Source organism: Ahaetulla prasina, chromosome 2 (genome assembly GCF_028640845.1).
Source record: "Ahaetulla prasina isolate Xishuangbanna chromosome 2, ASM2864084v1, whole genome shotgun sequence".
In the NCBI taxonomy this organism is placed as follows: Eukaryota; Metazoa; Chordata; class Lepidosauria; order Squamata; family Colubridae; genus Ahaetulla; species Ahaetulla prasina.
In genome coordinates, this window is record NC_080540.1 from 159525320 (window position 1) to 159541696 (window position 16377).

Consider the following 16377-nt stretch of genomic DNA (forward strand, 5'->3'; position numbering starts at 1 on the left):
ATCTCTGAGCCCTTTTTAAGGCCATTAAAAATTATTTCCTTCAGTCAAGATGCTTCTTGGCGGCATATATGTCACTTTGACCCTTAATTCTTACACAAAACCCTTGTAAGGAAATGACCCAGGAAGTTTCATTACTGATACGGTTTCATGTGGTCTGCCACTAATGAGGATGAGAGAACCTTTTTAATTCCAATGTATGTACATTTATCTGTCAAGTAGATCTCTTCACAAATACAGGATGGGGAGTTTAGGAAGTTAGGAAGCTGCACTTGTTGCCTCAGAATGCAGTTTTCATATATTTTAATCACATCTAATAGGGAGATTACATTCATCATGTAATCACAAATTTCACCAAAGAGCTGAGGTTCCAGCAACTTGATTTTAAACCAAGGTCATTAATGAGTGAAGATTTCTCCTCATTTCCCCAGTTCATATATCATGCTACACCATAAGAAAGCTTTTTAAAAATTTAGTTAGTATGTTGTATGAACCCAGACAATCGAGTTTGTAAACTGTGGTTTAACATAGTGGGTGAACCTTTTTGCCACAGCGTGTATTTGCAACAGGTTGCAGCATCCCCAGGCCATGTGATCACCATTTAGATTCCCAGCTAACTTCCAACCAGCAAAGTCAATGTGGGAAGCCAGACTTACGTAACAATTGTGTGATTCGCTTCACAACGGCAGTCATTCGCTGCTGTTGGACATGTCTCATTTAACAACCACCTTGCTTAGCAACAGAAATTCTGCTTCCAATTGTAATCGTAAGTCGAAGACTACTTGTATAGAATCTCCCATAACAATGAGAAATCACATTCTCCCAGAAAGCTAACCCATTGGGTAAAATATTCTAGCCTAATAGTCACTGAAATACATTAGTTTGCTAGTTGAGTTGAGTTTGTAAACCGTTGTTTGTGGTTTAACATAGTGGGTGAACCTATTCAGTTGTGAGTATTTAGCAAACCTTGGTTAAAACATGGTTTACTGTAATATGCAAATACAGCCACTGATCAGTAGAACATGCTGACTTTAGATTGAGAGTGATTTTTGTGATCATTTATATTGACTTTACTAGGAATGCATGAAAGTTCCAAGAAAGTGTCTGAAACGCTGCAAGAAATTTACTGTGATGAATGGAATGGATATGAAGAATTGAAGGCCATAGTTCAGGTAATTATGATATATTCCAGATATCAGGGCTGACTTTTTAAATTGAAACATTGGACTTCCTACTAGTTCCTAGTTGTAACTATTACAAGAAACCAGCTCTCAGAACTTTTTTTTTTTTAATTTACATTTATATCCCGCCCTTCTCCGAAGACTCAGGGCGGCTTACAGTGTGTAAGGCAATAGTCTCATTCTATTTGTATATTTACAAAGTCAACTTATTGCCCCCCCAACAATCTGGGTCCTCATTTTACCTACCTTATAAAGGATGGAAGGCTGAGTCAACCTTGGGCCTGGTGGGACTCGAGCCTGCAGTAATTGCAGGCTGCTGTGTTTTAATAACAGGCTATCTTACAGCCTGAGCCACCACGGCCCTTTTAGACCTCCATTCTTAATTTTCCAGTATTCTAGAACAGGGGTCTCCAATCTTGGTCCCTTTAAGACTTGTAGACTTCAACTCCCAGAGTTCCTCAGCCAGCTTTGCTTAAAGTCTTAAAGGGACCAAGGTTGGAGACCTCTGTTCTAGAATATCCTTGCAAATATGTAGGGCAGTGATGGCTAACCTTTTTACCGTCGCGTGCCAAAAGCGGGGGGAGTGCAGGGAGGGTCGTGCATGCGCATGCCCACACCCATAATTCAATGTGCCCGCCCCGCACATGCGCACATGACCCCCCCCACGCTCCCCCCACTTTTGGCACACAATGGCACGGTGGGCATGGTAAGCCCGTTTTTCACCCTCCCCAGGCTGCAGAGGGTTTCCTGGAGCCTGGGGAGGATGAAAACAGCCTTCCCCACACCGGAGTCTGGAAACGACCCATTTGCTGACTTCCAGTGGGCCCAAAAGGCCTGAAAATCAGCTGGCTGGTGCGCACATGCATGCTGGAGCTGAGCTAGGGCAACACTTGTGTGCCCACAGATATGGCTCTGCGTGCCACCACGGATGTAAGATATATCTGATATTTCCATTCTAAATGACACTAATCATTCTTTTCTCTTCCTTTTGAATACTGTTTGTTCTGCTGCTCAATTAAAAAAAAAAGCCCCAATGGAATAAAATGATCTACAGGAGGAAACTAACCCAATTCCTCTTCTTTATTCCTAGTCTCTGTATAAAAGAGTTCTACTTTTATTTTTAGAGTGACCCTGTAGACTTCTAGGTCTTCCTGGGAGAAAAGAATAACTGCATGGGGGTTATTTCAATAGCATTTTGAAAAGTGTCTCCTTTTCCTCACAGAGCAACGATCTTCTATGGGAAGATTATGAGGAAAAGCTGGCAGACCAAGCAATCAGGACCATGGACAACTACTTGAGTCAGTTTAATGAAATTAAAGTATGTATTGTACTTCTGGATTTGTGTGTAGATGCGGTATCCACTGTCTAGAATAAAATACAATGCCAAGAAGTTCAGTTTTTCCTGTTAAAATGTTTATAGTATACGTATAAAATTTGATCTTTTTTTTTTTGCGAAGAATTCACTCGAGCATTATCTTCATCTAACTTCTTTTGGGAAAAATATGTCGCTAATCTCACAAGATTAGTGATTCTCTTGAATCTTGTCTTTGTCTTTCTTTCTTTTCTTTTCTTTTTTAAATGTATGCACGTGTGTTCAGGCACTTTTTATTTCCACGTGCATGTGCACATCCACACTCATGCATTTCTTTTTCTTTTATTAAACAAATTACTTTAAAAAAAAATATGGCAAAGTTTCTTCCCATCCTGGCAGCATATTTCTTATATATCCTGTTAAGTATTTTCTGCCTCTTTATTTCTACTGTGGTATTTATATCTAAATTGCTTAGAAGTCAAGCAGGTAAAGAACTATAATTCTTTGCTAACCTGATATCCTCCAGATATGTTGGACCATATAAATTCCAAGCTGGCTGGAGGAATAGAGTAGAGTAGAATAGACGAACAATTTGAACAGTGCCTATAATTTCCAGCAGCAGCAGGTTGTATGACGGAACCATGGGAACAACTTACATTCTGGAAATTTGGGGAGGGAGGGTGGATATACATGCTTAGGTCAAGTTTACCTTGCATTTTTGGCACGTCGGAATCTGAAATGTCTCTGTACCAGGTTTTGTTTAAGACTCTCAAAATGTTTTTATATAAGCTCAACCTGAAACTAAACTGCTGTGAAAGATTCTGATGATGCTTTGTCTATAAATATGTGGGATGCTAAGTTTATGGTAATACAGTAAAACATATTTGGCACAGACCAGTAGAGGGTTGCTAGCAGTTCACCCTGGATCAGGTGAACTGGTAGCGGGCAGCGAGGCTCTGCCCACCACCCGGACATCTCTGCGCATGTGCAGAAGCTTCTGCATATGCAGAAGTGTTACGTGAAAGCATGAGCATGCAAGCACCCACGAGCAAACCAATAGTGGCCAAATTGAAACCCACTACTGGCACAGACCTCTTCTCTGTAAGTTCCTGGATTGTAAGAACAGGGTGGGTGGGGAGTCCTATAAAACTCTAATGCAATCTTGCCCAAATTTGGCAGCTTCCAGATGTATAGCCTTCAATTCCTAGAATTTTCAACATTGTCCATGCTGAATGGGTCATTCTGGGAGTTGAAGTTTACAGACTTGGCAATGACCGAAGTCCAGGAACAGTATTCTGATAGAAATGACATGCAGAAATGTACTGGAAGTACAATTTCCCTTTCTTTTCTCCCCAGATTGAAGGGCAAAAACTCTACAAAGAACTGAAGGCTTTCCTCATTGCTGTAAAAGGTACAGAAAGCCCAAATTCTAGAATGGTACATTTTCCAAGTTAAGTCAGCAGGTATCGGATCTTAGCTGCAAGACTCCTCTGTTTTCCCATCCCATCGGTTATCTAATGAGACACTATCTGTAAAGAAAACAGATAGAATCTGCCTCTTATCTCTGAGCCCTTTTTAAGGCCATTAAAAATTATTTCCTTCAGTCAAGATGCTTCTTGGCGGCATATATGTCACTTTGACCCTTAATTCTTACACAAAACCCTTGTAAGGAAATGACCCAGGAAGTTTCATTACTGATACGGTTTCATGTGGTCTGCCACTAATGAGGATGAGAGAACCTTTTTAATTCCAATGTATGTACATTTATCTGTCAAGTAGATCTCTTCACAAATACAGGATGGGGAGTTTAGGAAGTTAGGAAGCTGCACTTGTTGCCTCAGAATGCAGTTTTCATATATTTTAATCACATCTAATAGGGAGATTACATTCATCATGTAATCACAAATTTCACCAAAGAGCTGAGGTTCCAGCAACTTGATTTTAAACCAAGGTCATTAATGAGTGAAGATTTCTCCTCATTTCCCCAGTTCATATATCATGCTACACCATAAGAAAGCTTTTTAAAAATTTAGTTAGTATGTTGTATGAACCCAGACAATCGAGTTTGTAAACTGTGGTTTAACATAGTGGGTGAACCTTTTTGCCACAGCGTGTATTTGCAACAGGTTGCAGCATCCCCAGGCCATGTGATCTCCATTTAGATTCCCAGCTAACTTCCAACCAGCAAAGTCAATGTGGGAAACCAGACTTACGTAACAATTGTGTGATTCGTTTCACAACGGCAGTCATTCACTGCTGTTGGACATGTCTCATTTAACAACCACCTTGCTTAGCAACAGAAATTCTGCTTCCAATTGTAATCGTAAGTCGAAGACTACTTGTATAGAATCTCCCATAACAATGAGAAATCACATTCTCCCAGAAAGCTAACCCATTGGGTAAAATATTCTAGCCTAATAGTCACTGAAATACATTAGTTTGCTAGTTGAGTTGAGTTTGTAAACCGTTGTTTGTGGTTTAACATAGTGGGTGAACCTATTCAGTTGTGAGTATTTAGCAAACCTTGGTTAAAACATGGTTTACTGTAATATGCAAATACAGCCACTGATCAGTAGAACATGCTGACTTTAGATTGATAGTGATTTTTGTGATCATTTATATTGACTTTACTAGGAATGCATGAAAGTTCCAAGAAAGTGTCTGAAACGCTGCAAGAAATTTACTGTGATGAATGGAATGGATATGAAGAATTGAAGGCCATAGTTCAGGTAATTATGATATATTCCAGATATCAGGGCTGACTTTTTAAATTGAAACATTAGACTTCCTACTAGTTCCTAGTTGTAACTATTACAAGAAACCAGCTCTCAGAACTTTTTTTTAAAATTTATTTATTTACATTTATATCCCGCCCTTCTCCGAAGACTCAGGGCGGCTTACAGTGTGTAAGGCAATAGTCTCATTCTATTTGTATATTTACAAAGTCAACTTATTGCCCCCCAACAATCTGGGTCCTCATATTACCTACCTTATAAAGGATGGAAGGCTGAGTCAAGCTTGGGCCTGGTGGGACTAGAACCTGCAGTAATTGCAGGCTGCTGTGTTTTAATAACAGGCTATCTTACAGCCTGAGCCACCATGGCCCTTTTAGACCTCCATTCTTAATTTTCCAGTATTCTAGAACAGGGGTCTCCAACCTTGGTCCCTTTAAGACTTGTGGACTTCAACTCCCAGAGTTCCTCAGCCAGCTTTGCTTAAAGTCTTAAAGGGACCAAGGTTGGAGACCTCTGTTCTAGAATATCCTTGCAAATACGTAGGGCAGTGATGGCTAACCTTTTTACCGTTGCGTGCCAAAAATGGGGGGGGTGCAGGGGGGGTCGTGCGTGCGCATGCCCACACCCATAATTCAATGTGCCCGCCCCGCACATGCGCACATGACCCCCCCCACGCTCCCCCCACTTTTGGCACACAATGGCACGGTGGGCACGGTAAGCCCGTTTTTCACCCTCCCCAGGCTCCAGAAGGTTTCTTGGAGCCTAGGGAGGATGAAAACAGCCTTCCCCACACCGGAGTCTGGAAACGACCCATTTCCTGACTTCCAGTGGGCCCAAAAGGCCTGAAAATCAGCTGGCTGGCAGGAGGCACGCAGCATGCACGGCGGTCCTGAACTGCAGCGATGGCTCACGTGTCCACAGAGAGGGCGTTGCACGCCACCTGTGGCATGCATGCCATAGGTTCACCATCACGGATGTAAGATATCTCTGATATTTCCATTCTAAATGACACTAATCATTATTTTCTCTTCCTTTTGAATACTGTTTGTTCTGCTGCTCAGTTAAAACAAAAAGCCCCAATGGAATAAAATGATCTACAGGAGGAAACTAACCCAATTCCTCTTCTTTATTCCCAGCCTCTGTATAAAAGAGTTCTACTTTTATTTTTAGAGTGACCCTGTAGACTTCTAGGTCTTCCTGGGAGAAAAGAATAACTGCATGGGGGTTATTTCAATAGCATTTTGAAAAGTGTCTCCTTTTCCTCACAGAGCAACGATCTTCTATGGGAAGATTATGAGGAAAAGCTGGCAGACCAAGCAATCAGGACCATGGACAACTACTTGAGTCAGTTTAATGAAATTAAAGTATGTATTGTACTTCTGGATTTGTGTGTAGATGCGGTATCCACTGTCTAGAATAAAATACAATGCCAAGAAGTTCAGTTTTTCCTGTTAAAATGTTTATAGTATACGTATAAAATTCGATCTTTTTTTTTTTTTGCGAAGAATTCACTCGAGGATTATCTTTATTTATTTATTTATTTATTTATTTATTTATTTATTTGATTTTTAAAATAGGTGGAATACCTACATTTTTGCTAGGTCAATACACCACCATCACAAATTCTGAATTAGGCTACTTCCAGTTTGGCTCTGCTTCGTTGATGGCAGTCTTTTTTAGACTGCTAACCCTGTAGTCTGTAGAGCTGCCAGGACAGCGTAAACTAGCTGTCCGGCAGCTTGTAAATCTCCCCCTCGGGCAAAGAGGGAGAGATGAGCATTCAGGCTGAAGTTGAGCCACCCGGAGAAGCCCCAGAAAAGTTTCTGGAGGCTTGAGGGGAGTGCTCCTTCCAAAGCCTGAAAGAAGCTCCAGACTCAGAGGGCATCTGCCTTTTGGCAGGAAAAAATGTACCGTCCAATCTCCGCGGCAGAAATTGATTTCTGATGGATTGTAACGAGGACAGAGCAGAAACTGGAGTTCTAGCATTTGTTTGTAAGAAGACTGCAAACCCCTAATAGAGGATACATTTGTTGCGAAGATAGGAGAGAAGAAAGCAAATGGCATTTTGTGGAATGCAAGCAAATGGCGATTTGTGTATTGGAAACGAAAGTTAAGGAAATGCTTATTAACAGCTAGTGTGGAACTAGGAGATATACAAGAAGATACTGAGTAAATGGAAGAAATGAGAATTTTATGATTTATATTTTTTCTTCTTTGGGATTATAGTGATTTAGAAGAAAAGTTTTTTGCATCTTTCCTTTTTAACCCCTTTTTGTCCTCTGTTACTGGGTAGGTTATATATTTTAAAAAATGGCTTTTAAGCAAATAGATTACCGAGGGATGTGGCTATTTATTTTACAACTAAAAAGGTTAGGTATGAAATCTTGCAAGCCTTTTATAAAAATAAATTTCAAATATTGGGACAAGATATAAAAATGATGAAGGAAATTCCTCCTAAAAGGTTAAGAAAGAGAAGAGAATTTCCTTTTTTAGTGGATGGGTTTAAGAAACATCAGATATATTTTAGATGGGAAGTTCCAATGGGTTTGTCAGTGAATTTTAGAGGTAGAAAGTATTTTCTTAGTACAGTTATGAAAGCAAGATAGGGTGCGCAACTTAGGTGTCCTCCTGGATGATCGGCTGTCGTTTGAAGATCATTTGACGGCCGTCTCCAGGAGGGCCTTCCACCAGGTTCGCCTGGTTCGGCAGTTGCGCCCCTTTCTTGATCGAGATGCCTTGTGCACAGTCACTCATGCGCTCGTTACCTCTCGCTTGGATTATTGTAATGCTCTCTACATGGGGCTCTCCTTGAAGTGCACTCGGAGGCTTCAGCTAGTCCAGAATGCAGCTGCGTGGGTGATAGAGGGAGCTATGCGTAGCTCCCACGTAACACCGCTCCTGCGCAGACTGCACTGGCTACCTGTGGCCTTTCGAGTGCACTTTAAAGTGTTGGTTATGACCTTTAAAACGCTCCATGGCTTAGGGCCTGGGTACTTACGGGACCGCCTGCTGTTACCACATGCCTCCCACCGACCCGTACGCTCTCACAGAGAGGGACTTCTCAGGGTGCCGTCCGCCAAACAATGTCGGCTGGCGGCCCCCAGGGGAAGGGCCTTCTCTGTGGGGGCTCCACACTCTGGGCAGCTTCCTCCGGGTTTACGCCAACTACCTGACCTTCGGACTTTCCGTCGCAAACTGTAGACACATCTTTTCATTCGCGCGGGGCTGGCTTGAATTGAATTTTATTAATTTTAAATTTTAAATTTTATTAATTAATTTTAAATGGGGTTTTTTAGTCTAGTATATTTTAACCTATCAGGCTAATTTTAAAATAAGTTTTTTAATCTGCTTTTTAAATTGTATATTGTATTATCTGTTTTATTTTTGCCTTTACACCGCCCTGAGTCCTTCGGGAGAAGGGCGGTATAAAAATCAAATAAATAATAATAATAATAATGATGATGATTATGGTTAATTTCTAGAATTGATTTGTTTAGGATATAAATTATAGGATTTTTGTTATTTGTTATTTGTAAGGTATAAACCTATGGGATGATATTATTTAATTGTGAGGGATGGAAAGTAAAATTTATGAATTTAGATAATGTGGATGTAATGATGTTAATTGTTTACTGTTATATTGTGGATGTAACTTAAATGATTATTCGTTTTAATTGATACATTTATAGACAGTAAAAGTTATGAAGTTAAGTTGGAAATATTGTATCTGAGAGACTTTATTCGTAATGATATTTGACTGATGGAGTAATATTGGAAGATTGGACATTAAATGTTATGACAATTGAAGAAATATATAAGTGATGAAAATTTGAGCTCGAGAAGATGGACTGTAATTTAAGAAATGGATTTATGAAATTTGAAGGAATATACAAGTGGAGAAAATTTGAATTTGAGAAGATGGACTAATTTTAAAAATGGACTGTAAGAAGAAGTAATATGTGAAGGGAAGATTGTATTGGTATTGTTCCTTTTCTTTTTTCTTTTTTCTTATTCTTTCTTATCTCTTTATTTTTATTGTGAGGGGATTTAAAGTTTTAGAGAGGGGTGGGAGTTTATGTATATTTTGTATACTTAGCTTGTGATTGTTGGTCATAATACCCGGTATTTGCTCTGGAAAGTCCGGGGGGGGGGGAAGGGGGGAAGGGGGGAAAGGGGGGGAAATAATACATGGATTGGTTATTAATGTACAGTAATGATTGAAGATATGAAATTAAAATTTGAAATGATATTGGGGCTGCCCGACTGCCATTTCAGAAAGAAAGGGAGAGAGGAGTAGAAGGAGGGAAGAAAGTAGGTAGGAAAGAGTTGAGAAGGAGGAGGGGAATAAGAAGGTTAGAAAGGGTGGAAGAAGGGAGGAGTGGAGAAGGAAGAGAGGAAGTAGTAAAGTGAAGGAGATGAAGGAGGGGAAAGTAGTAGAGGGTAGAGGGAGGTTGTGAAGAAAGGAAGTGGCAGTCGGGCAGGCCCGAATCAGCAATAAATAAAAATTAATGATTAATGATGGATAACAGGTTGTACATAAATATGATGTTGGAAAATGGAAATAAAATTTTTTATATATATAAAAAAACAATTTCTGAATTATAATGACCAGCATTCTGGAATCCAATGATGACATGAATTGCAAGGAAAAATCTATCAGGAAATGTAGAAGCTCAAACTGAGCAGGCAAAAAAGGGATAGCTTAGAGTTTTAGTTTTTTACATATTATTTGAATGGGATTTGTAATACTGAAGACACATAAATGTTCTCTTCCAAATTTTATCCCAGACACTGAATGAACTTTCTGCAGGGATTCTCTAGATCAGTGATGCCTAACCTTTTCTGGATCGTGCCCAAAGTGCGCACGCAAATGCGTGCACATGTGCCTGAAACCCCAAAGTGTAATGTGTTTGTGGCCCCCACGCATGCACCCTGCTCCCCCCCATGCATCCCCCATGCATCCCCCCCATGCATCCACGCGGCACCCCTGCATGCGCCCCACATACGCATATGCACTGCCCGTGCCTTACCCTGCCGCCCGTGCATGCACAGCACAGACCCAATGACCAGCTGGCTGGCAGGAGGCACGCAGCATGCACGGCGGTCCTGAACTGCAGCGATGGCTCACGTGCCCACAGAGAGGGTGTTGCATCACGGCTCTAAATAATCCTACAAGACCTTGTGCAAAAAAATCCTTACCAATACCTTGCTCCTCTCCTATATACTGAATGGTGCCTTGAAGACTGATTACTCTGCAGATTCAGAAGGACTATCCAGATATTCTTTTAAAATACCACACAAAGAAGGTTATTGTCTCTAGATGACCGTTGATGTGTTCTCTTCCTTTACAGGAGCGAATTGCCAAGAGAGGACGGAAACTGGTGGATTATGATATCAGCAGACATCACTTGGAAACCCTCCAGAATGCCAAAAAGAAAGATGAAGCTAAAATTGCTAAGGTAAAAATACCAGTTGAGGAATCCAATTAGATTCAGATCCAAGGGTTTCTATTCAGACATCTTTGGTCACCATCCTTAGAGTCAATACGTTAGAGGAATCTGGTTGGTGGCGGAGTTCTTGGTTCTAAGGCAAAAAATGTGGCATTGACCTTCCCCTCATTCCTCCAGTGTGCAGAACCAAACATTTTAGACTCTCTCTCTCTTTTTTTTTTTTTTTTGCTTTTGCCCTAGAGGAATTTCATGGAGGGGCTAAAGGGGACAAATGGATTATGATGACTACTTCACTCCTGAACCTCCTTCAGAAAGATGTTGTCCTGATCCATTTGGGGATTTCAGTTCTGGAGGTGGCAGATGTGCATTCCTCTCCTACCAACATTTACATCAAAGAGAGGTCCAAGAGAGATGTAGGTCGAGGAGGCCAGAGGGATAGCAGCTAAACTTACAGGGGGAAAAATGGAACAATCAGCTGCTTTCCTCTTCTTTTAAAAAAACAAATTCTGTATGCTTTATTGTTCACTGAGAACATATGCACCAAAGACAAATTCCTTGTGTGTCCAATCACAGCAATAAAAAAAATTCTATTCTATTCTATTCTATTCTATTCATTTCATTTCATTTCATTTCATTTCATATTCTATTCTATTATTTCTTATTCTATTCTATTCTATTGATTTCATATTCTATTCTATTCTATTATTTCTTATTCTATTCTATTCTATTCATTTCATATTCTATTCTATTCTATTCATATTCTATTCTATTCTTTCTTATTCTATTCTATTCTTCATTTCATATTCTATTCTATTCTTTCTTATTCTATTCTATTCATTTCTTATTCTATTCTATTCATTTCATTTCATATTCTATTCTATGCTATTATTTCTTATTCTATTCTATTCATTTCAGTTCAGTTCAGTTCATATTCTATTCTGTTCTTTCTTATTTTATTCTATTCTTCATTTCATATTCTATTCTATTCATATTCTATTCTATTCTATTCTTTCTTATTCTATTCTGCTCTGTTTATTTCATATTCTATTCTATTCTATTCATTTCATATTCCATTCTATTCATTTCATATTCTATTCTATTCTCCCTTCCATTTTCAAAGAGGAAAAGCAGGGGCAATTAATTGCTAAAGGAGCAATATAAGCAGAAAGAAAAAAACAGAAAGAAAAAGCTGTTCTGCCTTCTCTATGCAGCCTGTGGAGGGGGCTGGGGGAGCAACATTTAAGCAGCTTGAGAAAATCCAGAAAGCTGCTCCTGGTGACAAGCAATGGGGAACAAAGAGCTGCCACCTCTGACTTCTTCTCTAGAACATTCTTTCTCAACTTCAGCAATTTTAAGATGCATGGACTGGGGAATTCTGGAAGTTGGTCCATGCATCTTGAAGTTGTTGAAGTTGAAAAACACTGCTCCAAGTGATTTGTTTTCCCTTATATTTTTGGGAAAGGGAAAACAGAAAGAACTAAGTGCTGAAGGAAAGTTGAGCGGAGATCAATCTTTCTCCAGCTGATCTCTTCCATGTGTGTTGCCATGGCTGTGTCCAGCACTCCCAGCTCACGTGGTGAAAGTGAGTTACAGTTCCAGTACATCTGGAAAGCATCAACATATGGAAAGATAGAATGAAAAAAATAGCAAGATGGAGAAAGGCAGCCCAGGGGCTCTACAAATCCCTCTGCTTTTCTGTGCTTGCAGGTCAACAAATCATAGCTAGTTTTTACACAGTTATCTTTTTGTGTAAAGAGCGTAGCACAAAGAAACAGCATGAAGCCACCCAGCTATAGCTGGTCCCACATCTTAGAAGTGGGTGGCTCTCAAAAAGTCCCTACAAAAGTTATGGTGATTTTATTTATTTTTTCCCTATCACAGAAGAGAAAACTTAAAAAGTAGACTAATCGTACAATTATTATTCTATTTAATTGAATAAATTGGATTTTAATTACCATTAGAGGAAATTGTAAAATTAAAATTAGGTGTGTGGAGTTTTTTTTACCTGGCTCACTCACATACTTTTCCTGGCTCGGTATATTTTTTGGAGAATAGCCTCCAGTCTCAAAAAAAAAGTTAGACATCTCTGTAGAAGATGGTGTAACCAGAATCTGGGCTTTTTAATGCTTGGTGGCCTTGCAGTTTCTGTTCCTCTAATTAATGTTTGGATTCCATAGGCTGAAGAGGAGTTCTACAAAGCCCAAACTGTCTTTGAGGAACTCAATAAAGAACTACGAGAAGAATTGCCAGTCCTTTACAACAGGTAATGCACACTAAAGGTTCAGTTGCAACTGCAGAGGAAGTGCAGTTTATAGCATCAGGTTTAAAGTTAGGTTGCAACCCTACAAGCCTTGACTTCACATGGTTTATCAGATTGCTAATATTCTGTCCCCCCCACCTCAGTCCAGGAGGCACGAGCGATGACTTAATTAGCCGGCAATTCAGTCCACGGCAGCTATCAGCTCTGGCAGCAAACTAGCAAGCGTCTGCCAAGTTTCTCTGTAATCTTTTCTTGATGGCAACAAGTCAACCAGGAAACCAGGAACAAACAGTACTTCAGCTCAAGTTCTCTCTAAGCAGTTGATTTGCTCGCCACGGAGTAGTATAGCAGCCCCTGCTGCTTTTATACCCTGTGGGGTGTGGCTCCATGACTCAGCACGTCCTAAGCCTACCCCACCCCTGCTTCTGTTGTTCCCGCCTCTCCTGTCTACGAAACCTAGGATCCAACCAGGACTGATTGTCCTCAGCTGGGTCTGGGAGCATTGCCTGGGCGGGGGGAGATACAGGAGACAGAGGTCTTGTTATTTCTTCCACCTGGCCTGCCTCTGGCTCCTGGAGCTGAGCCAGAGAAGCCAGCCCTGCAGAAGGGAGCCCTGATGGCCCTTCCCCCTCACTTTCTGAGTCACTCTCTGGCAGGGGGCCAGGCCTGGGGTGGGGTGGGGGCTGGAGCCACAACAGCTAAATTCGGACTTGGGACAAGCCTACCAGACAGTTAACCAGCACAGCAGAAAAGAATCTCTATTAAAGACTTGACTGAAACTGTATTATGATACTGACTGTTCCATTGGTGAAATCCAATTTTTTTTACTACTGGTTCTGTGGGCGTGGCTTGGTGGGCATGGCAGGGGAAGAATACTGCAAAATTCCCATTCCCTCCCCACTCCTGGGGGAAGGATATTGCAAAATCTCCATTCCCACCCCACTTCAGGGGAAGGATACTACAAAATCCCCATTCCCTCCCCACTCCTGGGGGAAAGATATTGCAAAATCTCCATTCCCACTCCACTCTGGTGGAGTGGTATTTGCCCGTTCGCCAAACTACTCAAAATTTCTGCTACCGATTCTCCAGAACCTGTCAGAACCTGCTGAATAGCACCCCTAGACTGCTGTCTGTCAACATGAGAGTACCATTCCCGCTGTTTAAACCTATGGCGGCTGCTGCTTCTTTTCTTATGTTCAGATGACTCTTTGCTCTGTGCTTGTCTTCCTGATGCCAAGTTATTTGGGGTTGTTGATATAGCTGACATATCTACTCTGAAAACCTTTAGCTCCATCTCCACCATGCCTCTCACAGGAAGAATTGGAGTTGTGATTCCCACAGGCAACAAAACAGAGTTTCATTCTTCATTCATGTCAGTGTTCAACCCCGGGAATCTATTTATTGACTATGCAAGAGGCAGCTGAGAAAGGAAAGATGGAGATGTAAAAACATTATCGGTGTCCTCGGCTTATGGCCAGAATTGAGCCCCAAATGTCTCTTGCTAAACAATAGAAGTTTTTAAGTGAGTTTTGCCCCATTTTACAACCTTTCTTGCTGCACTTGTTAAGTGAATCCCTACAGTTGTTAAGTTAGTAATCACAATTGTTAAGTGAATTTGGCTTCCCCATTGATTTTGCTTGTCAGAAGATTTCAAAAGGTGATCCTGGAACACTGCGATCGTCATTAGTATGAGCCAGTTGCCAAGCATCTGAATTTTGATCATATGACCAAGGGGATGCTGCACCGGTCGTAAGTGTGCAAAATGGTCATAAGTCACTTTTTTCAGTGTCATTGTAACTTTGAACGGTCGCTAAATGAGTTTTTGTAAGTCAAGGACTACCTGTACAATATAACTAAGATGCCACTTATTAACAAGACCAACTCTTAATGGATGGAAGACCATTTTTTCAGAGTCAAGTTTGACCTGAAAACAATAGTAGACCATCTTCAAACATGTACAGAATTTGACTCCATGATTAAACTTAGCTCCTCAGCAACTTATTTTAAAAAACATGTTGTAATTGTGGGAGCATGTACAGTCTTATAGGTGCTCATATTATTATCATCTTGTCTTTAAGAATCCTTTTCTCCACCAGTTTCTCACATGGAATATATTTAGCCATAGAATGTGCTAAAACTATAAAATAGTGAGAGTGAGAAAGAAAAATAAGACTTGGGTGCTTCCCAGCTGAAGTAATGAAGGTGACCTTCTAATGTAGGGATCGACAAACTTGGCTCTTTTAAGACTCGTGGACTTCAACTCCCAGAGTTCCTCAGCCAGCAAAGCTGGCTGAGGAACTATAGGAGTTGAAGTCCAAAAGTCTTAAAAGAGCCAAGTTTGCAGACCCTGGTCTAATGGGAATCATAGGAGACCAATCAGACCACAGTCAAAAGTCTTTAGTTGCACTACTTCTGCCTGACCATCCTGGTCTATTTTTCTCAGTTCCTTCTCTTGTATTTGGCTGGTTGTTACTCCTTAACCCCTCAGACAGTCCCAAAGATTGTTTAAACAGAAAAGCGCAAGTGGCAGAATAAAGGCAGAGAATATGTTGAATTTCTCCGGACTTCTGCTATGAAAGCACCTTATGGACTATGCACGAGTTGGGGTTACATTTGGTGCTGGGAACGTACTGTGGCCTGGTGGCCATAGGATGGCAGCATAATCGAGGTAAAGTGAACATTAGTTCTGTGTAAAGGGTGATCTAGAAGGAAACTACTAATGGCTTGTAGAAGAAAAAAGAAGACCACACAACAAACCCAAATGGTTAGGCTCTTCATTTCAACCCAAATTCTCCCATTTATTCCTCTTTTCTCTAACACCAAGTTCCTGAAATGCCTGATGTCACCTTACTGGGCACTCTGTTGCTTCTTTTCACCTGCAATCAATGTTGGGGCTTATCCAGGAGTGAAATGCTCCCATTTCGGACCGGCTCACGTGATCCGGTAGTGATGGCGGCTGCTGGTTCGGAGGACCGGTAGCAAAAATCCCTGGCCCCACTCCCCCACCTCTGCTGAGCCGCATCATCAGCAGAGGTGTTTTTTTTTTTACTTTTAAAAACTGGTTTTTCTTCAGCCGAAAAAAGCCTTTAAAAGTAAAAAAAAGCCTTTGGGGATCCGCCCCTCAGCTGAGATCTTTAAACTTTTTTAAAAAAATTTTTAAAGTCTCCTCTGGCGATCTCACCTGAGTTCCTCATCAGCAGAACCTTACTTGTACTCTTACTTGTAGAAAACATGTTTTCCACAAGTAAGAGTAGAGATTCTAAGGCACTTACCTGATTACTGATGAACGCATGGCTTTTTTCCCAGCCTGAAAGCAGTTTCACTTTTAGCCCAGACAGAATCAATTGCTTAGCTAATCTATTTCCTCAGTGATCAACTAATGCTGGCTGGCTTTGCTGGCTGAGGAACTCTGGGAATTGAAGTCCACAATAAAATAAAATAA

The 16377-nt window shown here is 40.8% G+C and overlaps 1 protein-coding gene across 3 annotated transcripts in view; it reads left to right on the top strand.

Annotated features, from left to right (window-relative positions):
- The window catches only part of BIN2 (bridging integrator 2), a 61182-nt gene that overhangs the window by 13387 nt on the left and 31418 nt on the right, over positions 1 to 16377 (top strand). The window contains exons 1-5 of one of the 3 annotated variants that reach the window (XM_058171500.1): positions 3718 to 3901; positions 5125 to 5219; positions 6494 to 6589; positions 10577 to 10684; positions 12853 to 12938. In XM_058171500.1, the coding sequence (XP_058027483.1) occupies positions 3808 to 3901; positions 5125 to 5219; positions 6494 to 6589; positions 10577 to 10684; positions 12853 to 12938 (479 nt within the window). In that variant the 5' untranslated portion in view covers positions 3718 to 3807. Of the gene's footprint in view, positions 1 to 1074; positions 1170 to 2400; positions 2497 to 3717; positions 3902 to 5124; positions 5220 to 6493; positions 6590 to 10576; positions 10685 to 12852; positions 12939 to 16377 lie in introns of those variants that run through there. The other 2 variants (XM_058171498.1, XM_058171501.1) reach the window with 2 other exon arrangements.